This window comes from Lolium rigidum, chromosome 3, assembly GCF_022539505.1.
Source record: "Lolium rigidum isolate FL_2022 chromosome 3, APGP_CSIRO_Lrig_0.1, whole genome shotgun sequence".
Classification (NCBI taxonomy): Eukaryota; Viridiplantae; Streptophyta; class Magnoliopsida; order Poales; family Poaceae; genus Lolium; species Lolium rigidum.
This window is the reverse complement of record NC_061510.1, coordinates 162,612,425-162,637,349: the sequence shown is the minus strand read 5'-3', so window position 1 is coordinate 162,637,349 and position 24,925 is coordinate 162,612,425. Positions and strand designations below refer to the sequence as shown.

General features: G+C 43.6%; 2 protein-coding genes across 2 annotated transcripts; both read right to left on the bottom strand.

The window, feature by feature from the left end:
- Positions 1-3,947: 3,947 nt before the first annotated feature.
- On the bottom strand, positions 3,948-5,249 carry LOC124698545 (metacaspase-1-like). The gene is made up of 3 exons (XM_047231033.1): positions 4,919-5,249; positions 4,478-4,808; positions 3,948-4,404 (listed from the first exon to the last, which is right to left on the bottom strand). Exons 1-3 carry the CDS (start codon positions 5,247-5,249, stop codon positions 4,017-4,019), a joined length of 1,050 nt encoding a protein of 349 aa, XP_047086989.1. The 3' UTR covers positions 3,948-4,016.
- Positions 5,250-8,790: 3,541 nt separating this feature from the next.
- LOC124698544 (metacaspase-1-like) lies at positions 8,791-10,210 on the bottom strand. The gene is made up of 3 exons (XM_047231032.1): positions 9,850-10,210; positions 9,398-9,728; positions 8,791-9,322 (listed from the first exon to the last, which is right to left on the bottom strand). Exons 1-3 carry the CDS (start codon positions 10,208-10,210, stop codon positions 8,935-8,937), a joined length of 1,080 nt encoding a protein of 359 aa, XP_047086988.1. The 3' UTR covers positions 8,791-8,934.
- Between the last annotated feature and the right edge of the window lie 14,715 nt (positions 10,211-24,925).

Here is a 24,925-nt window from a genome sequence, read left to right as displayed (position 1 = left end):
CATTGCACGGGCTTATATCCATCTAGGATTAAACAACAAATGTCACCAGTGATTCCTGTGCCGTAATACCCGTGTTAACCATAAGATCCGGAGTGGGACGGAGTAGTCAAAAGTGTTTCCACCTCTCGTTCATCAACGGATGCGCTTTACCGTAGACACTTGTTTCTGTCAGGGCAAGCGGTAGGTTGGGGAAGCCTTAAGTCCCCACGGCATAGTCCGTAGACACTTGTCGCTCGAAGAACAAGCGGTAGGCTGGGGAAGCCCTAAGTCCCCACGGTATTGCGGTCTATGATGGGTTGCAGCTATCGGCGAAGGAGTTTGGTTCGATCCCGCATCGTCATCGTGGTCGGGGTCCACCCCGAAAACTATGGGAATAATGGGACCGGCGAGGACCCAGGGTCGGGGCATGCAACAACGGGTGGGTGTTCGAGGTAGCGGAGGAACATGATTGGCTAGACCTTATACCGAGCCTCACACCGAAGGAAGTGTGGACGGGAAAGCTGCCCGGTTGGCACCAAGGTTAAGATCTCTTATGGGTAAAGCAACACACCTCTGCAGAGTGTAAAGAACCGTGACTCGTCACTCCCCGTTCCGGGATATGGAACTACGAACGCATCCGGAAAGGAGCTCCATGAAGTTCTAGTAAACAGGTGAAGGCGGACGGACATAGCTCTTTGGAATAAAAGCAATCTCTTGAAGAAATGTTTACCAAAACTTGCATTGGTATTAGACTTTCTCGGTCTAATATCGTAGCTAGTGCATTAAACACCTCTTATCTATAATGAACTTGTTGAGTACGCTCGTACTCATACCACTCTTAAATCCCATGCTTAGATTGTCTGAATCGTCTGGAGGAGGACTACGACAACAATGAAGGAGCCGAGATCATCGGCTATGAAGAACCAGACCTCTCTGGAGGTATTGAGGGCGTAGACTACCTCGTCGTCTACGGAACCGGGGATGCTTCCGGAGGAGATCAAGCCTAGAGACATCCAGTAGTAGTAGTAACCGAGCAGCCCGAACTCTTAGTATTTAGCTGCTCGAGGCAATAAATGTATAATTTAATGAGACTCTTATATTGTAAGCTAAGTTGGGTTCACCTCGAACCCAGGAGTATTCCTCTTAGGACCCAAGAGGAGCTCCAAGACAATATATGTATGATGCTTGTAATAATAAGTGAATGAGTTATGGACCCTGCTATGTTCTGTTGTACTACTCTGAGGGATGTAATATTTGCGGAATGGTACTTCGTGAATGTTATATCAACGACTGGCATACTACAACATGCAGTGGTATGCAGGGTCACCACAATATATGTCGCATATATACCCCTGGTTTATCGTTATAGTCAAAGGCCCATGGACTCGAAGCTTTGGAGGACCAGAAGATTGGAGATGTTTCGATTAGGAAAGTATAGTTATTATGGAAATTTGTATCGATATCGGGAAAGGCCCAGTGCAGCCCGAAAGATTGTACTTGTATGATACGTTGTTACCCTCGGTTTCTCCTCCTATATAAAGGGGACGCTGAGGTCAAAATAAGGATCGAATCATTGTAAACCCTAACCACAACAATATTGAGTTGAACACTTTTGCTCGCCTGATAACTTTCGAGATCTACTTGCCCTCTACTTTCTATGAAACCTTAAGTCTACAATCTGTAGGCATTGACGAGTTAATACCTCGTCAATTGGCACCGTCTGTGGGAAATTGGAGGTTTCAAGGTCATGGTCTCGATGGCATCGTCAACATCATCGTCGGCAGCAAGCAACGCGATGGAAGGAGGTGAACAGATCCAAACTAATCTCGTTGATTTTGTTCCTCACCCTCCCGCCCGTTTGCATGCATATGTGATTCTGGAGGAATCAATGGAGATGATGTTCGGGAGCTTCCGCTTCCTTGTCGGGAAAGAGGGATCACACCATTTTCGGCACCGATTTTTTCGGGACCGTTGGCGGCCGAGCCTGCTTACTCAAGATCATACGAGTCGTCCATTGAGTCAGGCGATGAGGAAGTTTCGTCGCCAAGCTTCACCAAGCCCGCTGATAGCGGAAAACTCGTCGATCTGTTCGGTGGAATCACTTTCGGGTCGGTCACGGAAACCGATCTGTCTCAAGATGGCGATTCTGAAAGCTTCACCAACTTCGACTTCACCAACACAACCAATTCCACTGCTAGCAGGGAGGTCTTCGCCGATCTATACGATGGTGTCACCTATCCTATGCATAGTGCGCAGGCGATGAACTTAGCGTCACGCGGCAAGAACTCGGCCGAACATGTGTCTGGGCAATCGACGCATTCATCGCTGGCATCCGTAGAAGGAATCTCGTCGATGAGCTGGGAAGATCTACCCCAAGAACGGTGGCAGAGCTCATGGAAACGGTGAACAGATGGACTGATGGTGAAGATGATGTCCATAATAAACGACAACATTCACCCGAGGAGGATCGCAATAGAAACATCAATCAACACATGCGACGTTTCTGTAACTTTGCGGAATACGACGGTCCCATCCAAGTATCGGCTGGCTTCCGCAGTAATAATGGTAGCAACCATCGCGATCATTATCGCAGGAGCAATGAGCAACGAAGTGACAATAGAGATGCACCAAGCTCTAGCAGACAAAATAATCGACCTAGGTATCCATGGCCATACAACGTGTCACCCGAAGAACTTTTGAATGGTCCGTGCCAGATGCATTTTTACGTCGATTCTGATGGAAGAAGACAATCGGGTCACCTCCAGAAAGACTGTCGAACATTTCAAGCTTTGCGAAGGGCGACAGAGAACACGCAAGCAGAAGCGGTCAGAGGGGATACACGCAAGGACCAAGGAGTGAGGTGCACGTACCATTGCCACCGCCACCCGCAATCACCAGTGCAAACCAGCATCAGTTGCAAATCGCGGGTCCTTCAAACACTGATGATGAGGTCAAAATAAGGATCGAATCATTGTAAACCCTAACCACCGCAATATTGAGTTGAACACCTTTGTTAAGGCCAGACCTTAGGTTTTTACCCTGAAAGGTAGGACTCTGAACTTCACATGTTCTGTCGTCCTCACCACTGTTGTGAAGCCCGAAACACCAAGCAAGTCCCTCAACATCGTGGAGACTTCAACCTCCCTTAACTAGTCCCTCAACAATGTCAGGTGTCAATAAGCTTCAGTCGTCTTAGTATTTGTTTTGCTCACTTTATTTTTGGTATTTAGCGTCTTTGTTAGTATCTCAGTTCTCCGCATTTTTTTATTCTGTAGTTTTTTTTTGAAAGGAAATACGGTAGGGGAAGCCCCTACAGTGATATTTTTTGAAATAATAAGAACCCAAATTTGCGTCCCCGAGGATTTGAACCTGGGTGGCTAGATTGTACATCCTCTTTCCTAACCAAGTGAGTTAGGCTCATTTCTTGCTATTCTTGCTATTCTGTAGTTTTTTCATAGCAGTTCATATACACAGGCAAACTATCAGTTTTTTTGTATAATTTTTTTTCGATAAAAGGTGCTTTATTAGTCAAAAGTTTTAAGCATTACACCTAATCTCTGCATAGCTATGTACACAGCCGTTCAAGTATCAAAAATGTTCAACATGGTGTGCTCATAGAAGAAAAAAGAAAAAAGTCTGAAAAACTTTATTACTCAAAAGTTTTTTTGTATAATGAGTACACAGCACCGTCCGTCTAAATCAATAGAATAAGTCCCGGTAACGATGGACAAGGCGGAACAGGTTCAGGTCCAAAACTAATCCACCAAATTACACAATTTCTAAGCAAGCCACTGAGGCGTACTTGGTGCTTTCACCGTTTGTTCACAGCATCATTCATTCAAATTAAACTGGACAAACATCGAGTTCGGACAAGTAACTAATACGGAGTAGTACATTATATTTATTCGTGGGTAATATGGTAGTATGATAGCTGATGTCCATCGACTCACTGAAAAAGGCCAGGATGGAATTATTCAACGAGCATATTCTCTTCTTGTGTAGTGGAGTAGGCATTTAGCTGACAGTATTGCCGCAGTTTATAGCATGAACGTCTTCCGGTTGATGTCGAACTTGTCGGAGGACGACAGCTGTGGCTCCTGCACGCCACTGAAGTTCAACACCTCTCGGACGTGCGGGGCAATCGCCGCGGGGAGGTTGCAGTGCCTCTGGCTGTCCTTGTTGCAGTCGGCGATGATGGCCTTTGTCTTTGAAAGCAGCTGGCCGTAGGTGAGCGGCCGATGCGCGGACCACGCCACGGCGAAGAGGCTGTACGTCAGGGCTCCTATGACCATGGTCTCGTCGTCGGAACCGTCTTGCGAATTGTCGTTCTCAGCGCAGCCGCTGATGAGGATGGCGTGACCGCCGCTCGTATTCTTCGACGCACCGTTTAGAGGGCTGTGATCAGTCCACTGGGGTTTCCCATACCTAGAAAACAGTAGCCCAACAGTGAATTGGTGTATAATGTAGTGAATTGCGCAGTGGCTAATGGACAGAGTACCTTTTGATCTGGCAAAGGTTGGGGAGATCAAGGACGGTGCCGCTGCGGCAGGCGTCGATGATGGCGTGGAGCCTGACGCCGTGCACGAGCGGGCGGACGATGGTTTCGTTGATCTCATCGTCCCGGATTTGGCCGTTCTGCTCCCAGTCGAGCGGGCAGATGGTCTCGTCTTGGCCGTCCAATTCATCGCCGTCGTCGTCTTCCACCTGATTACCGTGGCCGGAGAAGTGGAAGACAAGAGAGTCCCCAGAGCTGCAGTCTTGTACCAGCCACCGCATGGCCACTAGGATGTTGGATCTTGTTGGCCTCCTGTAGGGGTCGACCTGTTCATCTACCAGCAAGAACAAACGTACTATCATATGCAGTTTGTGTGGAATCTGAGGCGTGCAACTGCAGGTAAGGATGAGATCGAGTACGTTCTTGGGCATATGGATCCCTTACCTGTAAGGATGAGAATGGAGTCGCTTGGAAAACCATACTTGATGGAGAGCAGGAAGTTCATGCACTTGACGTCGTTGATGGGGCCATTGAGCTGGGAGGCCGTTCCAGTGTAGTTGATGCCCACCAGGAGGGCGCGCTTATTGCCTTGGATTCTCGGGTATCCTGGATGAGGCTTCGTGCGGCCACCGCCGGCTATGTTGCTGAACATGTTCCTGACGAAGCCGACGGCGCCGTGCCGGTCGACGCGCGTCACCCCGCGGCAGTGCGCACACTCAACGGTGCGCGCACCCCGCGGGACAGCGAAGCGCGTACCGCAGTGGCCGCACTCCATGGCTAATTTGGCTGCCGGCTTGTCTCCTTTGCGCTGGCTTACCTGCCTCAAGTCTCTCAACTCCATGCCCCTTCTTATAGTGCCCTAGTGAAGCGCAAACGGCAAGGAATTACATAGTACTAATTGACCATTCCAGCAGGAGAATCCTTGTCTTGTTCCTTACAAATTTCTCTATTTGAAGAATCGCATGCACTCCAGCACGATGAACGGTAACAAATTGCAAACTAGGGTGGCTACTCGTATCATTGCAAGCACTGTGCCCATATATATGCTAACTTCCTTAGAGCCATACAGATAGCTGAATAATAAACAGGCATATGTTCCGCTGGGAAGATCAAGCGTTGAATATGAATTTGATCTGAGGGTAAACGGAAACGTGGCCTCATCACGACAATAGATTAAACTTAAACTGCACACAAGGTTGCTACTAATGCCAACACACTCACATTATTTAGATGTTGGTGGAGTCCCGCTATCCATATTCTGTTGCTAGAGCTATGAATCAGTTTTTTTTCAGTGTTTTCCCCACTATATATATTTTAGTTTTCCATAAAAGTGTGTTGTACAAGTTAAATGCTAGAGATCAGCGTCTAGAGAAGTAAACAAACTCTATAAGCTTTAAGCTTCTAAGCTACAACTATACAAAGCTATATTCACCTAGTCTTTGATATCAGAATAAGATTCGCGTTTACCTTTACGGATAAGGAGAGCCAACTTATTCTTGAATTTCCTTCTGCACTGATATAAGCTTGGTGTCACTACTTTAAAAATGAAATCATTTCTGGTTGTCCAAATGGACCAATAAATCAGCATTATAATATGGATTAGTTGGATAGATGCCGCTCTAATTTTCAGCTATTTGAGAAACGTCACTAGAACTTTGGCCCTCTTCCCTCGAAAATTATGGTGGAAAGACCGGAAATTTGGCCCTCGTTGTAGGGCTATTGAATTTTGAGGAACATATTGAAGGTGGTCTTCTTCCGTAATGGCTACCAAGCTCCTGAGAACCCCCTCCCCTCCCCCCCCCCCATTGTTTGGCCCTTGAGTTTGTTCTCTCTCAATTCCTCCAAGTATTCTTGCATCTTTTTTATACAAAAAGAGAGAGAAGATCTAATTTACATTTTCACGAATCAATATCTCCTCTTAGTGGGGGAATTCATTGGATCTTGATTTTGGATAAATTCGTTGTTCTCCTCATTTTTTCTTCATCTCATATTTTTCCATAGCATTATTTGCTTTGGTGTGGAATCGGGGAGAGAGAGAGTTGAGCACTTGTGTTCTTGCCATTGCAACGGTTGCATCGGTTTAAATTTTCAATGGAGATTCGGTTGGGTGAAAATAAGAAGCTTATTGCTTTTGGGTGCTTGTATTTGGAGCTTGTTCTTCTTGGGTTCTTAGAACCCTCGATAGTAGGTTCATGTTTCTATAGATCTTAATCATTATGGTTTAAAGCTCGGTGAAATTGTTGGAAGCGTCCAATTAAGTCATGAATATTGTCCCATACTTGTTATACGGGTCCAGTGACCACCCTAAGGCTCTCCTAGTGGACCGAGTCACTTCCATTTTTGTGGGAAGGCTTGAGAAAAATACGGTAACCATTGTACTGTTTTAGGAGCATCGTGCCTCATCAACACCGCTTCAACGAAGAGTAGTATTCATAAAGATGCGAACTTTAGGATACATAATCATTCCCGTGCCTTGATTATTTCTATATTTAGGCCTCTTTAATTATGCATTTACTTTTCTGATAACCATCATGCTTTAAGTTATATATATTATGTATCTATCTTGTTTAGCATAAGTCGTTGCTGCACATAGATAAGTCTTATATATTTAGATTTTGTGATTGATAAATTAAACGATAATTATACTTTTTTGGCATTTGTTCACGTCAACATCGTAATTGATTTAAATCACCTATTCAACTCCCTCTAGGCGATATGTAGGTCCTTTCAACAATTTTGCCACTCCCTCCAGCTGAAATTAAATACTCCCTCCGATTCATATTACTTGATGCTAATAGAGGTGTATCTAGATATATTTTAGTTGTAGATACATCCATTTATGCATCAAGTAATATGGATCAGAGGGGGTAACACATACCAGATACATTTGTACTCGACGTAGTACATGACTGCGATAATTAATTTGAGTTGGGTACCAATTTACACTATTTGTAAAATCTAGGCAAGGAAGCCTACTTGTACTTGTGACTTTCACCGGTCTCTCTTTTTTTTTGAAACGGGCAAAAAAAAAACCTTTACCTTATATTAATAAAGGAGAAGCAAACAGGGGGTGGCAAGAGCCATAAAAGAAAAAAGAGAAGGCGGGAAAAGAAGAACCTGCCCCTAAAAGATACAAACACGATCAACCTATAAGCTCCGCCAGGTTCTTAGCGCCGGCAAGGACCCAATCCTTCCCTTCATCCTTGATCTTCTGCATGACCACCGAGGGCAAGGAAGAATTGTTGTTGAAGACTCGCTCATTCCTCTCTTTCCAGATCTCCCAGCTGATAAGCATGATTGCAGTTCGTAAACCTTTGGGAGAGGAGGTGGGGGTTTTTGCGATAGCATGCCAGTAGTCCATCACTTTAGATCTCCCCGCACCGAGGCAGCGAATAAGGTCCGGGCAGTCCAGCCAGGAAGCCGCAGCAATCCAAATTCTCTTAGAGAAGCGGCATTCGAAGAGCAAGTGCCGAGCCATTTTCTGGGAGCATCTGCATAGCTGACAAAAAGGTTGATGCGGCCATCCTCGTTTGGCAAGACGGTCAGCAGTCCAGAGGCGGTTTTGTACCGCAAGCCATGCAAAGAAACGGCATTTTGGTGGGGCCCAAGGCTTCCAAACGATGTTACCAAAAGAGCAAGGCAAAGCAGACAAGAACTAAGCTTTGTAGGCAGAGCTGGCCGTATAGAATCCATTGGGAGTCAACCAAACTATGGAGTCCTCCGTGCCTGGCGATAGTTGGACAGCCGAAAGGAGATCCCAAAGGCGAACGTATTGCTCCATATGATCGACGGTGAAAGCCTCAACCGAAATGTCAGCCACCCAGTTGTGACCTTCAAGGGCGTCTCGGACAGTCCGGTTTTCCTTTTAGACGCCACATATATAAGAGGGGTCATGTCTTTAGGTGGGGTGCCATTAAGCCAAGAAGAAGACCAGAAGGAGGCTTTTGCGCCATCGCCGATGGTGACTGTAGTAGCGGCGTTGAAGAGGTCCAAATCCGAGGCATCAATTGGTGTTTCTGAACCCACCCATGGCTTTTCTAGGGTTGTCCATTCGTACCAAAGCCATCTGAGCCTCAGGGCACGAGAGAATTTTTCCATGTCCAGAATCCCAAGGCCGCCAAGCTCCTTGGGCCGGCAAACCTTTTGCCAATTGACTTTGCACTTCCCTCCGCTGACCGTCTCCTGACAAGCCCAAAGCATGCCGCGACTGATCTTTGCAAAGGCCTTAAGAATGCCCTTGTCAGCTTTCTCACCGGTCTCTTAGAAACCACAGCTTCGAGTCAGAACTAGCTACTATTATTACATTAGTTATTCCAGGGAAATATGCTTTGATGACTGATGTCCATCACATGGCTGAAAAGGCTATATAAGATGGAATTATTCAAGCAAGGAGCATGCTTTTTGTGTGGGGGGAGTATAACATTTAGCTGATAGTGTGCTGCAGTGGCTAGCAGGTTAATTCATAGCATAAATGTCCTCCGGTTGATGTCGAACTTGTCAGAGGAAGACAGCTGAGGCTCCTGCACGCCACTGAAGTTGACCACGTTTCGGACAAGTGGGGCAATCGCCGCGGGGAGGTTGCAGTGGCTCTGGCTGTCGCTGTTGCAGTCAGCGATGATTGCCCTTGTCTTGGAAAGCAGCTGACCATAGGTGAGGGGCCGATGCGCGGACCACGCCGCCGCGAAGAAGCTGTAGGTCAGGGCTCCCATGACCATGGTGTCGTCGCCAACACCATCCTGTGAGTCATCGTCCTCGGCGCAGCCGCTAATCAGGATCGCGTGTCCGCCGCTGGTGTTCTTCCAGGCACCTGTTCTAGCGTTTTGATCAATCCACTGGAGCTTCCCGTACCTACAAGGAAAATGGCCCCAGCTGTTGGTATTGTACTTACAAGGTAAATGCATGGTGCAGTGGAGGCGAGTCTACTTGTTTTTGTGCCATAGGTTGGAGAGATCAAGTACGGTGCCGCTGCGGCAGGCGTCGATGACGGCGTGGAGCGTGACGCCGTGAACGAGCGGGCGGACGATGGCCTCGTTGATCTCGTCGTCCCTGATGTAGCCATTGAGGTCGCCATCGAGCGGGCATATGGCCTCGTCTTTGCCGTCCAGCTCGTCGCCGTCTTGGTCGTCCACCTGCGTGCCGTGGCCGGAGAAGTGGAACACAAGGGAGTCTCCGGAGCTGCAACCGTACACCAGCCACCGCATCGCCAGTAGGATATTGGACTTTGTTGGCCTCCTGTTGGGGTTGCGCTCTTCATCTGGCAAACAGCACGAGAACAAATGTACCATACGTACGTGGTGCTTGAGAAATCTGACGAACATAGACATGCTGATAATTCCCAAGACGGCCGGAGAAGAAAAGCGAGAGTTCTTGGGTACCGGTAAGGACGAGGATGCAGTCGCTTGGGAAGCCGTACTTGAGGGTGAGCAGGAATTTCATGCAGTTGACGTCGTTGATGGGGCCTTGCAGCTCGTCCTCCGTTCCGGTGTAGTTGATGCCAACAAGGAGGGCGCGCTTGTGGCCGTGGACTATCGGGTATCCCGCCTCTGAGAACCTCCGCGGTCCTGGCGGTGGCTGCGGCCTGGTGCGGCGGCCGCCGGCTATGTTGGTGACGACGTCCCTGACAAAGCCGACAGCGCCGTGCCGTTCGATGCGCGTCACCCCGCGGCAGTGCGCGCACTGGACGGTGCTAACGCCCCGTGGAACGGCGAAGCGCGCGCCGCATTGCCCGCACTCCATGGCTTGAGTGTCTATCGGCAGCCGGCGGCTTGCTCTGCCTCTGCCTATGCCTTGCCTGCCTTAGTATCTCTACTCCATGTCCCTTTTTATAGTGCCCAAGTGAAGCACAGACGGCAAGATTTGCGGAGATATTTAGCATTTTAGCAGGAGAATCCTTGTGTCGTTTCTTCCAAATTTATATATCTGGAGAATCGTATGCACTGCAGCACGATGATCATTTGCAAATTCGTAGCTAGGAATTTGTGCCTTGGCTACTCGTATCATTGCGACCACCATGCTGCCAATGTATGCTTACTCTATTGGAGCCATATATATGGCAGTTTAATGAACAGAAATATGTTCGGCTCAGGTAGATCAATGAATATGATTTAATTTGAAGGTAAACAAAAACGTGATAGAATTCAAGACCACTACAGGGAGCTCTCCTTCATACCCCAAATTGGATTAGGCACACCACGCTGCCTACCGCCACACAACCGACGGCCTCCTTCGCCTAATCGAGCCTGTTCTTTTTTACTTGCAGGGATAGGAGGGAAGCAAACCCTCAGCCTAGCGGTTCGACCCAAACGGATCGACCTGTCCACATAGCCTATTCGCGGCCTAAATCTGGACAGTAACTTTGTCGGCACGGACAGTAAGCTTGTTCCTGTGTGTGCCCGTGTGTTTCCCTCTTCTATCCCCCAGGGCCCATCCGACAATGGCACAAAAGACACCTCCTCTCCCTCCATCGAAAGAGTCAAAATTCGGCGGCGCCAAAACTCTAGTCTGCGATGGATACTGTTGCCGACATGGACATCGACCCCGCCGCCCCATCTGCCACCCTGGCTCCCATGCACCTGCCCCCACACCGGCCCTGCGGTCAGCCGCAACAAGAAGGCTTTGGCACCAAAGAAAGAGATGACACCGGCGGAGGGGGCCATGGAGACCAAGAAGCGGGGTTACCGCCGCGCCATCGTGGGAAATCCCAGCTGGCAGCCCATGCCGCTACTAAGGCTGCTTTCGGGGGAATGCCCCTGGTACCATAAAGATACTGGTTCTATGGATCAATAATAGAAGATACAAGTCAATCGACATAGAGAAAAGTCAAACAATCGGCACAAAGAAAAATCAGGTAAAGAAGAAAAGAGAAAGGGGTTCATCTCCTGGACAAAATCGCCCCACCTGGGCTGGCCCCGTGTCCTGCCTCCTCCAGGACGAAATGCCCCTCCTGGGCCGACATAGGTGTATCTCGGCTGGGCCTAGTAAAGGCCCAAGCCGACATATGGCCTTCTCATGCTGAATCAACTCCTAGGTCAAAACCGACATACCAGGACGACATTGCCAAAGTCGGCTGGGCCCTCTCTCCCCGGCCAGCTCCAGCTCCGACCTGCGTGGGCGGGCTTCCGGGCTCCCGCAGCCCCTCTCCGGCTTTCCCCAGGCCGGCTCCCACCTAGGTCGGCTCCAGTTTCGCCTCATAGTTGGTCCGGCTCCCGCTCGCCCCGTCCTAGGCCAGCTTTTGGAAATCCTATACACCGACCAGGTCGGTGCCTACCAGGCACCGCACACCCTGGTCGGGTATTGGGCCTGGCCCAGTTTCACTATTTTCTTTATTTTTCGTTTTCTGTTCTGTTTCTGTTTTTTCTTTTTTCTTTTTTCTTTTTTTTGTTTCCTTTTAATTTTTTTTTTGTTTTTTTTTGTTTAAAACCGAAAAAGTTCAAATTTGAAAATAGTTCAAATTCGAAAAAATTCAAATTTTGAAAAGTGTTGAAAACGAAAATTGTTCATATCCAAAAAACGTTCATAATAGAAAAATGTTCACATTTAAAATATGTTCATCTTCGAAAAAATTCAAATTTTCGAAAAAATCAAATTTTTGAAAAAATGATCATTCTAAAAAATGTTCAAAATTTATTTAAATTTAAAATCTGTTCCAATTTGAAAATTGTTCCAATCTGAAAAAAATTCAAATTTTGAAAAAAAAAACAGGTTTGAAAAAAGTTCAGAATTTAAAAATATTCAAAACTTAAAAACACAAAAAAAAACAGAAAAGAAACAGCAGGAAAAAACGAAAATTCGAAATAGGCAAAAAAATTGTTGGGCCGGCCCAATACCTACCAAAGGCTGTGCGGCAACCGGTATCCACCGATCGGGTCGGTGTACAGCACCTCCCGCCAGCTTTGCCCCGGTCCGGCCTCCTTCCTCCACTCCCCCGGGCTGCTTGTGGCCACAGCAGTTGGGCCGGCTTCTCCCCTGTTGGGCTCCGCCTGCCCCGACTCGGTCCATCCCTGGCCGGCTCCCTCGCTCGCTCCATGGCGCTTGATAGCAACGCCCGACCAGCTGCTCCCTTTGATTGATGTCAGCTCTAGCGACGGCTACTCCTTTTCATGGTGGTCGGATGGCCACCCTCCTCATGTGCATACGGGTCAGCTTCATCCAACCACGCAGGATCCAAGACCAAGGCACGTAGAAGCTAAGCATTGTATGCCCTGTCAAGGCAGGTAGAATATAACACCTTGTAATCTATCTTTCACGTTTGCATGTAGAATATAAGAACGAGGATAAGGCCAAGCATCGTATGCCCTGCCAAGGCAGGTAGAATATAACACCTTGTAATCTATCTTCCATCGTTTGCATGTCTATTTTGTGTTTGCATTTTGTTTCAATTCCACAAGCTTTGCATTAATTGCATGATTAACTCATTTGGAGAGTGAAGGATTCTTATCCAATGAACTATGAGCCATTATATTTGAGATATGTATGAATTATAATTATTGTATTAGATGTATGAAGTAGGATGAGTATTATTGTACTTGTATCATGGTAATGAACTTAGGGTCTTCCACACCAAGTTTTCATAGAATATGAGAACAAAATTATCGATAAAGCATATTGTGATCATTGGTTTAACTATATGAGAATTTAAAATTATTAGGAGGGTGGTTGTACCCCCAGCCCACCAGAGTTCAAACCCCAGGTTTGACATCTGTGTGTCTCAAAAAGGAAAAAATATTCATTCAGTAGGAGGCGACGTTCCCGTCGACAGCGAGGCGCCTGTGGTGACTTCATTAATTTCAAGATCCAATTTGTCGGCTCAGTATTTCGGAGGTGCTCATAGGGGTAGGATGTGTGTGTGTGCGTTCATAGGGGTGAGTGTATGCGCGTGTATGTGAGCTCCTACGTTTGTACTGTGTTTCTAAAAAAATGAAAGAATAATTGTGAATTTTTTTGTGCTATCAAGTTATTTACAAGAGAGATGCAAGTGAGAAGGAAAGAATTTCTCTAGTTCTCAAATAGAACGCCGAGCTTTATGATCTTATGATATGTGAAGTAAATAATCTTCATGTAAGCTATCAAATATAAAAGGTGTGGAGACCTTTAAGTCATTTGAATAGAGATAGTGTGATGGAGCTCATTATTAGTTCTACATCCGATGTTGTAATCATCTTCCTAAAAAATGCCTCATTTACTTTAACGGCTCACGCTTCATGAACAAGATAACTATGCCCATTAAGCTTTCATCTTGCTCGGTGATACGTCTCAAACGTATCTATAATTTCTTATGTTTCATGCTAATTTTATGACAATACTCACATGTTTTATATACACTTTATATCATTTTGATGCATTTTCCGGCACTAACCTATTAACAAGATGCCGAAGCGCCAGTTCCTGTTTTCTGCTGTTTTTGGTTTCAGAAATCCTACACAGGAAATATTCTCGGAATTGGATGAAACAAAAGCCCACGGTCTTATTTTTCACGGAGCCTTCCAGAACACCGAAGAGGAGACGAAGAGGGGACGCGAGGCGGCCACACCATAGGGGGGCGCGGCCCCACCCCTGGCCGCGTCGCCATATGGGGTGGGCCCCTCAAGCGTCCCCCGACTCTGCCCCTTCGCCTATATAATCCTTCCGTCGCGAAAACCCTAGTACCGAGAGCCACGATACGAGAAAAGTTACTGAGACGCCGCCGCCATCAATCCCATCTCGGGGGTTCTGAAGATCGCCTCCGGCACCCTGCCGGAGAGGGGAATCATCACCGGAGGGCTCTACATCACCATGCCCGCCTCCGGACTGATGCGTGAGTAGTTCATCCTTGGACTATGGGTCCATAGCAGTAGCTAGATGGTTGTCTTCTCCTCTTGTGCTATCATGTTTAGATCTTGTGAGCTGCCTATCATGATCAAGATCATCTATTTGTAATGCTACATGTTGTGTTTGTTGGGATCCGATGAATATGGAATACTATGTCAAGTTGATTATCGATCTATCATATATGTGTTGTTTATGATCTTGCATGCTCTCTGTTGCTAGTAGAGGCTCTGGCCAAGTTGATACTTGTAACTCCAAGAGGGAGTATTTATGCTAGATAGTGGGTTCATGTCTCCATTCAATCTGGGGGAGTGACAGCAACCCCTAAGGTTGTGGATGTGCTGTTACCACTAGGGATAAAACATCAATGTTTTATCTAAGGATATTTGTTTTGTTTACATTACGCACAGTACTTAATGCAATTGTCTGTTGTTTGCAACTTAATACTGGAAGGGGTGCGGATGCTAACCCGAAGGTGGACTTTTTAGGCATAGATGCATGCTGGATAGCGGTCTATGTTCTTTGTCGTAATGCCCTAAGTAAATCTCATAGTAGTCATCATGATATGTATGTGCATTGTTATGCCTTCTCTATTTGTCAATTGCCCAACTGTAATTTGTTCACCCGACATGCTATTTATCTTATTGGAGAGACACCACTAGTGAACTGTGGACCCCGGTCCATTCTTTTACATCTGAAATACAACCTACTGCAATCATTGTTCTCTGATGTTCTTTGCAAACAAACATCATTCTCCACACCATACGTTTAGTCCTTTGTTTACAGCAAGCCAGTGAGATTGACAACCTCACTGTTAAGTTGGGGCAAAGTATTTTGATTGTGTTGTGCAGGTTCCACGTTGGCGCCGGAATCCCTGGTGTTGCGCCGCACTACACTCCTTCACCAACAACCTTCATGTGGCCTTCATCTCCTACTGGTTCGATAACCTTGGTTTCTTACTGAGGAAAAACTTGCTATTGTGCGCATCACACCTTCCTCTTGGGGTTCCCAACGGACGTGTGCATCACGCGCCATCAAGACTTTTTCACGGCGCCGTTGTCGGGAGATCAAGACACGCTGCAAGGGAAGTCTCTCACACCCAATCTCTTTACTTTGTTTATTGTCTAGCTTTATTTTATTTTCTGTCTTGTTTGCTTTCCTTATATCAAAAACACAAAAGAATTAGTTACTTGTTTTACTTTATTTAATTCGGTTTGCTTTACTTATTTTTATTATTGTTAAAATGAATACTCCTGAGAACACTAAGTTGTGTGATTTCACTAGTACCAATAATAATGATTTCATATGCACTCCTATTGCTCCACCTACTGCTACAGCAGAATTTTATGAAATTAAACTTGCTTTACTAAATCTTGTTATGAGAGAGCAATTTTCTGGTGTTAGTACTGATGATGTTGCTGCCCATCTTAATAATTTTGTTGAACTTTGTGAAATGCAAAAGTATAAGGATGTAGATGGGGACATTATAAAACTGAAATTGTTTCCTTTCTCCTTAAGAGGAAGAGCTAAAGATTGGTTGCTATCTTTGCCTAAGAATAGTATTGATTCATGGACTAAATGTAAAGATGCTTTCATTGGAAGATATTATCCTCCTGCTAAAATTATATCTTTGAGAAGTAGCATTATGAATTTTAAGCAATTGGATAATGAACATGTTGCCCAAGCATGGGAAAGAATGAAATCTTTGGTAAAGAATTGCCCTACCCATGGACTAACTACTTGGATGATCATCCAAACCTTTTATGCAGGATTAAATTTTTCTTCAAGGAACCTATTGGATTCAGTTGCTGGAGGTACTTTTATGTCCATCACTTTGGGTGCTGCAACAAAGCTTCTTGATGATATGATGATCAACTACTCTGAATGGCACACTCGAAAGGACTCCCCAAGGTAAGAAGGTAAATTCGTTGAAGAAACCTCCTCCTTGAGTGATAAGATCGATGTTATTATGTCTATGCTTGTTAATGGTAGATCTAATGTTGATCCTAATAATGTTCCTTTAGCTTCATTGGTTGCTCAAGAAGAGCATGTTGATGTGAACTTCATTAAAAATAGTAATTTCAACAACAATGCTTATAGGAATAATTTTGGTAACAACAACTATATGCCATATCCTTCCAATAGTGGTAATTCTTATGGTAACTCTTATGGTAGATCTGTTTTGCCTAGTGAGGAAAAGATGCTAGAAATTGAAAGAGCTACTAAGAGCTTTATGCAATCACAATATGAGCAAAATCAATTGTTTACTAAAACTATGAATGAACAATCTGCCTTGTTGAAAAATATAGGGAATCAACTTGAAAATTTGAATATGGAAATTTCTGGTTTGCAAACTAAGCTTTCAAATGCTGAAAACCGAATCTCATACATGTCAGAGTCACAAGCTTCTTTAATTAATAAAATGGCTGCTAAACCTGAGGATAATGATAACAAAATTCTTACTACAACAAATGCCATACAAGTTCGAATTAATGACAATATTAGAATGATGGCTGAATTGCATGCTAGGTGGGAAAGAGAAGAAAATTTTGCTAAAGAAAATAATGTAGCTAAAGTTTGGACTATTACCACCACTAGTAATGTTGATGCTTCACATGTTTCTAAACCTCCTACTATCAATGGTAAAATAATTGGTGTTGGCAATGTTTCTACTTCTAATACAAAGCATGCAAAATTGCCTGAAACTGCTGAAACTGTTTGTGATAAAAGTGCTGAAATTTTTCCGAGTATTGGGGACAATGATCCCATTGCTTTAGATCATAATGGTTTTGATTTTGATAATTGTCATATCTCTGAAGTTATTAAGTTCTTGCAAAAACTTGCTAGAAGTCCTAATGCTAGTGCTATAAACTTGGCCTTTACAAAACATATTACAAATGCTCTCATTAAAGCTAGAGAAGAGGAATTAAAACTTGAAGCTTCTACTCCTAGGAAGTTGGAAGATGGTTGGGAGCCCATCATTAAAATAAAGGTCAATGATTTTGATTGTAATGCTTTATGTGATCTTGGTGCAAGTATCTCTGTTATGCCTAAGAAACTTTATGATATGCTTGACTTGCCACCTTTAAAATATTGTTATTTGGATGTTAATCTTGCTGATAATTCTATAAAGAAACCTTTGGGGAGGATTGATAATGTTCACATTACGGTTAACAGTAACCTTGTCCCCGTTGATTTTGTTGTCTTGGATATTGAATGCAATGCACCTTGTCCTATTATTTTGGGAAAACCCTTTCTTCGAACTGTTGGTGCTATTATTGATATGAAAGAAGGAAATATTAAATATCAATTCCCTCTTAAGAAAGGTATGGAACACTTCCCTAGAAAGAGAATGAAGTTGCCTTTTGATTCTATTATTAGAACAAGTTATGATGTTGATGCTTCATCTCTTGATGTTACTTGATTTACACTTTCTGCGCCTAGCTGAAAGGCGTTAAAGAAAAGCGCTTATGGGAGACAACCCATTATTTTATTTCTGCAATTTTTGTTTTATATTTGAGTCAAGGTGCTTGCTACTACTGTAGCAATACCTTTGTATCTTTACTTTATTGCATTGTTGTTCCAAGTAAAGTCTTTGATAGTAAAGTTGATAGTAGATTTGGATTTCTGCGCAGAAACAGATTTTTAGCTGTCACGAATTTGAGTTGATCTCTCTGTATGAGAATCTAAAAAATCTGCAAAAATTCATGAGTAATCCTCAGATATGTATGAACTTTCATTAAATTTGAGCTTCTTCATCTGAGCATGTTAAGTGTCTGATGCGTGCAGTTGACACACGTCCGTTGGGAACCCCAAGAGGAAGGTGTGATGCAGACAGTATCAAGTTTTCCCTCAGAAAGAAACCAAGGTTTATCGAACCAGGAGGAGCCAAGAAGCACATTGAAGGTTGATGGTGGCGGAATGTAATGCGGCGCAACACCAGGGATTCCGGCGCCGTGGAACCTACACAACACAACCAAAGTACTTTGCCCCAACGAAACAGTGAGGTTGTCAATCTCACCGGCTTGCTGTAACAAAGGATTAACCGTATTGTGTGGAAGATGATTGTTTGCAGAAAACGAGTAAAACAAGTATTGCAGTAGATTGTATGCGATGTAAAGAATAGGACCGGGGTCCACGGTTCACTAGAGGTGTCTCTCCCATAAGATAAAAGCATGTTGGGTGAACAAATTACGGTCGGGCAATTGACAAATAGAGAGGGCATAACAATGCACATACATGATATGATAAATATAGTGAGATTTAATTGGGCATTACGACAAAGTACATAGACCGCTATCCGAGCATGCATCTATGCCTAAAAAGTCCACCTTCGAGGTTATCATCCGAACCCCTTCCAGTATTAAGTTGCAAAACAACGGACAATTGCATTAAGTATGGTGCGTAATGTAATCAATAACTACATCCTTAGACATAGCATCAATGTTTTATCCCTAATGGCAACAAGACATCCACAACCTTAGAACTTTCTCGTCATCGTCCCAGCATTTAATGGAGGCATGAACCCACTATCGAGCATAAATACTCCCTCTTGGAGTTAAGAGCAAAAACTTGGCCAGAGCCTCTACTAATAACGGAGAGCATGCAAGATCATAAACAACAAATAGATAATAACTTGATAATTAACATAACATAGTATTCTCTATCCATTGGATCCCGACAAACACAACATATAGTATTACAGATAGATGATCTTGATCATGTTAGGCAGCTCACAAGATCCAACAATGAAGCACAATGAGGAGAAGACAACCATCTAGCTATCGCTATGGACCCATAGTCCATGGGTGAACTACTCACTCATCACTCCGGAGGCGACCATGGCGGTGAAGAGTCCTCCGGGAGATGAATCCCCTCTCCGGCAGGGTGCCGGAGGTGATCTCCAGAATCCCCCGAGATGGGATTGGCGGCGACGGCGTCTCAATAAGGTTTTTCGTATCGTGGCTCTCGATACTGGGGGTTTCGCGACGAAGGCTTTAAGTAGGCGGAAGGGCAACGCGGGTGGCCACACGAGGGCCCCACACACCAGGCCGGCGCGGCCAAGGGCCAGGCCGCGCCGCCCTATGGTGTCGGTGCCTCGTGGCCCCACTTCCTTTCCCCTTCGGTCTTCTGGAAGCTTCGTGCAAAAATAGGACCCTGGGCGTTGATTTCGTCCAATTCCGAGAATATTTCTTTACTAGGATTTCTGAAACCAAAAACAGCAGAAAACAGCAACTGGCTCTTCGGCATCTTGATAATAGGTTAGTGCCGGAAAATGCATAAATACGACATATAATGTGTATAAAACATGTAGATATCATCAATAATGTGGCATGGAACATAAGAAATTATCGATACGTCGGAGACGTATCAGCATCCCCAAGCTTAGTTCTCGCTCGTCCCGAGCAGGTAAACGATAACAAAGATAATTTCGGAGTGACATGCCATCATAACCTTGATCATACTATTGTAAACATATGTAATGAATGCAGCGATCAAAACAATGGTAATGACATGAGTAAACAAATGAATCATAAAGCAAAGACTTTTCATGAATAGTACTTCAAGACAAGCATCAATAAGTCTTGCATAAGAGTTAACTCATAAAGCAATAAATCAAAGTAAAGGTATTGAAGCAACACAAAGGAAGATTAAGTTTCAGCGGTTGCTTTCAACTTGTAACATGTACATCTCATGGATAATTGTCAACATAGAGTAATATAATAAGTGCAATATGCAAGTATGTAGGAATCAATGCACAGTTCACACAAGTGTTTGCTTCTTGAGGTGGAGAGAAATAGGTGAACTGACTCAATATAAAAGTAAAAAGAATGGTCCTTCAAAGAGGAAAGCATCGATTGCTATATTTGTGCTAGAGCTTTTATTTTGAAAACATGGAACAATTTTGTCAATGGTAGTAATAAAGCATATGAGTTACGTAAATTATATCTTACAAGTTGCAAGCCTCATGCATAGTATACTAATAGTGCCCGCACCTTGTCCTAATTAGCTTGGACTACCGGATCATCGCAATACACATGTTTTAACCAAGTGTCACAAAGGGGTACCTCCATGCCGCCTGTACAAAGGTCTAAGGAGAAAGCTCGCATTTTTGGATTTCTCGCTTTTGATTATTCTTAACTTAGACATCCATACCGGGACAACATGGACAACAGATAATGGACTCCTCTTTAATGCATAAGAATGTGGCAACAATTAGTGTTCTCATATGAGATTGAGGATATATGTCCAAAACTGAAACTTCCACCATGATTCATGGCTTTAGTTAGCGGCCCAATGTTCTTCTCTAACAATATGTATGCTCCAACCATTAAGGTGGTAGATCTCTCTTACTTCAGACAAGACGGACATGCATAGCAACTCACATGATATTCAACAAAGAGTTGATGGCGTCCCCAGGAACATGGTTATCGCACAACAAGCAACTTAATAAGAGATAAAGTGCATAAGTACATATTCAATACCACAATAGTTTTTAGGCTATTTTGTCCCATGAGCTATATATTGTAAAGGCGAATGATGGAATTTAAAGGTAGCACTCAAGCAATTTACTTTGGAATGGCGGAGAAATACCATGTAGTAGGTAGGTATGGTGGACACAAATGGCATAGTGGTTGGCTCAAGGATTTTGGATGCATGAGAAGTATTCCCTCTCGATACAAGGTTTAGGCTAGCAAGGTTATTTGAAACAAACACAAGGATGAACCGGTGCAGCAAAATTCACATAAAATACATATTGTAAACATTATAAGACTCTACACCGTCTTCCTTGTTGTTCAAAACTCAATACTAGAAATTATCTAGACTTTAGAGAAACCAAATATGCAAACCAAATTTTAGCAAGCTCTATGTGTTTCTTCATTAATGGGTGCAAAGTATATGATGCAAGAGCTTAAACATGAGCACAACAATTGCCAAGTATCAAGTTATTCAAGACATTTTAGAATTACTACATGTAGCATTTCCCGATTCCAACCATATAACAATTTAACGAAGAAGATTCAACCTTCGCCATGAATACTATGAGTAAAGCCTAAGGACATATTTGTCCATATGCAGCAGCGGAGCGTGTCTCTCTCCCACACAATGAATGCTAGGATCCATTTATTCAAACAAAAACAAAAACAAAAACAAACAGACGCTCCAAGCAAAGCACATAAGATGTGACGGAATAAAAATATAGTTTCAGGGGAGGAACCTGATAATGTTGTCGATGAAGAAGGGGATGCCTTGGGCATCCCCAAGCTTAGACGCTTGAGTCTTCTTAGAATATGAAGGGGTGAACCACCGGGGCATCCCCAAGCTTAGAGCTTTCACTCTCCTTGATCATATTGTATCATACTCCTCTCTTGATCCTTGAAAACTTCCTCCACACCAAACTCGAAACAACTCATTAGAGGGTTAGTGGACAATAAAATTAGCATGTTCAGAGGTGACACAATCATTCTTAACACTTCTGGACATTGCATAAAGCTATTGGACAATAATGGATCAAAGAAATTCATCCAACATAGCAAAAGAGGCAATGCGAAATAAAAGGCAGAATCTGTCAAAAGAGAACAGTCCGTAAAGATGGATTTTATTGAGGCACCAGATTTGCTCAAATGAAAATTCCCAAATTGAATGAAAGTTGTGTACATATCTGAGGATCACGCACGTAAATTGGCTTAATTTTCTGAGCTACCTACAGGGAGGCAGGTCGAAATTCGTGACAGCAAAGAAATCTGAAACTGCGTAGTAATCCAAATCTAGTATGAACTTTACTATCAAAGACTTTACTTGGCACAACAAAACACAAAACTAAGATAAGGATAGGTTGCTACAGTAGTAAACAACTTCCAAGACTCAAATATAAAACAAAGTACTATAGTAAAAACATGGGTTGTCTCCCATAAGCGCTTTTCTTTAACGCCTTTCAGCTAGGCGCAGAAAGTGTAAATCAAGTATTATCAAGAGATGAAGCATCAACATCATAATTTGCTCTAATAATAGAATCATAAGGTAACTTCATTCTTTTTCTAGGGAAGTGTTCCATACCTTTCTTGAGAGGAAATTGATATTTAATATTACCTTCCTTCATATCAATAGTAGCACCAACGGTTCGAAGAAAAGGTCTTCCCAATATAATGGGACAAGATGCATTGCATTCAATATCCAAGACAACAAAATCAACGGGGACAAGGTTATTGTTAACCATAATATGAACATTATCAACTCTCCCCAAAGGTTTCTTTTTACCATTATCGACGAGATTAACATCCAAATAACAATTTTTCAATGGTGGCAAGTCAAGCATATCATAGACTTTCTTAGGCATAACAGAAATACTTGCACCAAGATCACATAAAGCATTACAATCAAAATCATTGACCCTCATTTTAATGATGGGCTCCCAACCATCTTATAACTTCCTAGGAATAGAGGTTTCAAGTTTTAGTTTCTCTTCTCTAGCTTTTATGAGAGCATTTGTAATATGTTTTGTGAAAGCCAAGTTTACAGCGCTAGCATTGGGACTCTTAGCAAGTTTTTGTAAGAACTTTATAACTTCAGAGATGTGGCAATCATCAAAACCCAAACCATTACAATCTAAAGCAATGGGATCATCATCCCCAATGTTGGAAAAAAATTCAGCAGTTTTATCACAGGCAGTTTCAGCAGTTTTAGCAGTTTCAGGTAATTTTGCGCGTTTTGCACTAGGAGTAGAAACATTGCCAACACCAATTGTTTTACCATTAATAGTAGGAGGTGCAGAAACATGTGAATCATTAGCATTGCTAGTGGTGGTAATAGTCCAAACTTTAGCTACATTTTTCTCTTTAGCTAGTTTTTGATTTTCTTCTCTATCCCACCTAGCACGCAATTCAGCCATTAATCTTATATTCTCATTAATTCTAACTTGGATGGCATTTGCTGTAGTAACAATTTTATTTTCAATATCCCTATTAGGCATAACTTTCGATTTCAAAAGATCAACATCGGAGGCAAGACTATCAACCTTAGAAGCGAGAATATCAATTTTATTGAGCTTTTCCTCAACAGATTTGTTAAAGGCAGTTTGTGTACTAATAAATTCTTTAAGCATAGCTTCAAGTCCAGGGGTGTGTTCCTATTATTATTGTAAGAATTCCCATAAGAATTAGCATAACCGTTACCATTATTATAAGGATATGGCCTATAGTTATTACTAGAATTGTTCCGATAAGCATTGTTGTTGAAATTATTATTTTTAATGAAGTTTACATCAACATGTTCTTCTTGGGCAACCAATGAAGCTAACGGAACATTATTAGGATCAACATTAGATCTACCATTCACAAGCATAGACATAATCACATCAATCTTATCACTCAAGGAGGAGGTTTCTTCAACAGAATTTACCTTCTTACCTTGTGGAGCTCTTTCCGTGTGCCATTCAGAGTAATTAATCATCATATTATCAAGGAGCTTTGTTGCTTCACCAAGAGTGATGGACATAAAGGTACCTCCAGCAGCTGAATCCAATAAATTCACCAAGAGTAATTAATCATCATATTATCAAGGAGCTTTGTTGCTTCACCAGATGCTTTCCTCTTTGAAGGACCATTCTTTTACTTTTATGTTGAGTCAGTTCACCTATCTCTCTCCACCTCAAGAAGCAAACACTTGTGTGAACTGTGCATTGATTCCTACATACTTGCTTATTGCACTTGTTATATTGCTTTGCATTGACAACTATCATTGAGATATACATGTTACAATTTGAAAGCAACCGCTGAAACTTAATCTTCCATTGTGTTGCTTCAATGTCTTTACTTTAAATTATTGCTTTATGAGTTAACTCTTATGCAAGACTTATTGATGCCTGTCTTGAAAGTGCTATTCATGAAAAGTCATTGCTTTATGATTCAGCTGTTTACTCATGTCATTACCATTGTTTTGATCGCTGCATTCATTACATATGTTTGCAATATGATCAAGGTTATGATGGCATGTCACTCCAGAAATTATCTTTGTTTATCGTTTACCTGCTCGGGACGAGCAGGAACTAAGCTTGGGGATGCTGATACGTCTCCGACGTATCGATAATTTCTTGTGTTCCATGCCACATTATTGATGATATCTACATGTTTTATACATACTTTATGTCATATTTATGCGTTTTCCGGAACTAACCTATTAACAAGATGCCGAAGTGCCGGTTCTCGTTTTCTGCTGTTTTTGGTTTCGAAATCCTAGTAAGGAAATATTCTCGGAATCGGACGAAATCAAGACCCAGGTTCCTATTTTTCCACGAAGCTTCCAGAACACCCAGGAAGGACCAGAGGGGGGCCACAGGCCCACCAGACCATAGGCCGGCGCGGCCTGGGTGTGGCCCGCGCCACCCTATGGTGTCACCGCCTCTTCGACCCTCTGACGCCGCCTCTTCGCCTATAAGAAGCCCCTCGACCTAAAACCTCGAGATGGAAAAGCCACGGTACGAGAAACCTTCCAGAGCCGCCGCCATCGCGAAGACAAGATCTGGGGGACAGGATCGAGTCTCTGTTCCGGCACGCCGCCGGGGCGGGGAAGTGCCCCCGGAAGGCTCCTCCATCGACACCACCGCCATCTCCATCAACGCTGCTGTCTCCCATGAGGAGGGAGTAGTTC

What these genes read in the sequence shown, in the direction of transcription:
- LOC124698545 (XM_047231033.1), bottom strand. Translation starts at nt 5,249, where the DNA reads ATGGAGTGCGGCCACTGCGGTACGCGCTTCGCTGTCCCGCGGGGTGCG. An exon ending in CTCCATTCTCATCCTTACAG is followed by an intron (nt 4,809 to 4,918) that starts GTAAGGGATCCA and finishes TCTTGCTGGTAG; the next exon opens with ATGAACAGGTCGACCCCTAC. An exon ending in AACCTTTGCCAGATCAAAAG is followed by an intron (nt 4,405 to 4,477) that starts GTACTCTGTCCA and finishes ACTGTTTTCTAG; the next exon opens with GTATGGGAAACCCCAGTGGA.
- LOC124698544 (XM_047231032.1), bottom strand. Translation starts at nt 10,210, where the DNA reads ATGGAGTGCGGGCAATGCGGCGCGCGCTTCGCCGTTCCACGGGGCGTT. An exon ending in CTGCATCCTCGTCCTTACCG is followed by an intron (nt 9,729 to 9,849) that starts GTACCCAAGAAC and finishes GCTGTTTGCCAG; the next exon opens with ATGAAGAGCGCAACCCCAAC. An exon ending in AACCTATGGCACAAAAACAA is followed by an intron (nt 9,323 to 9,397) that starts GTAGACTCGCCT and finishes TTTTCCTTGTAG; the next exon opens with GTACGGGAAGCTCCAGTGGA.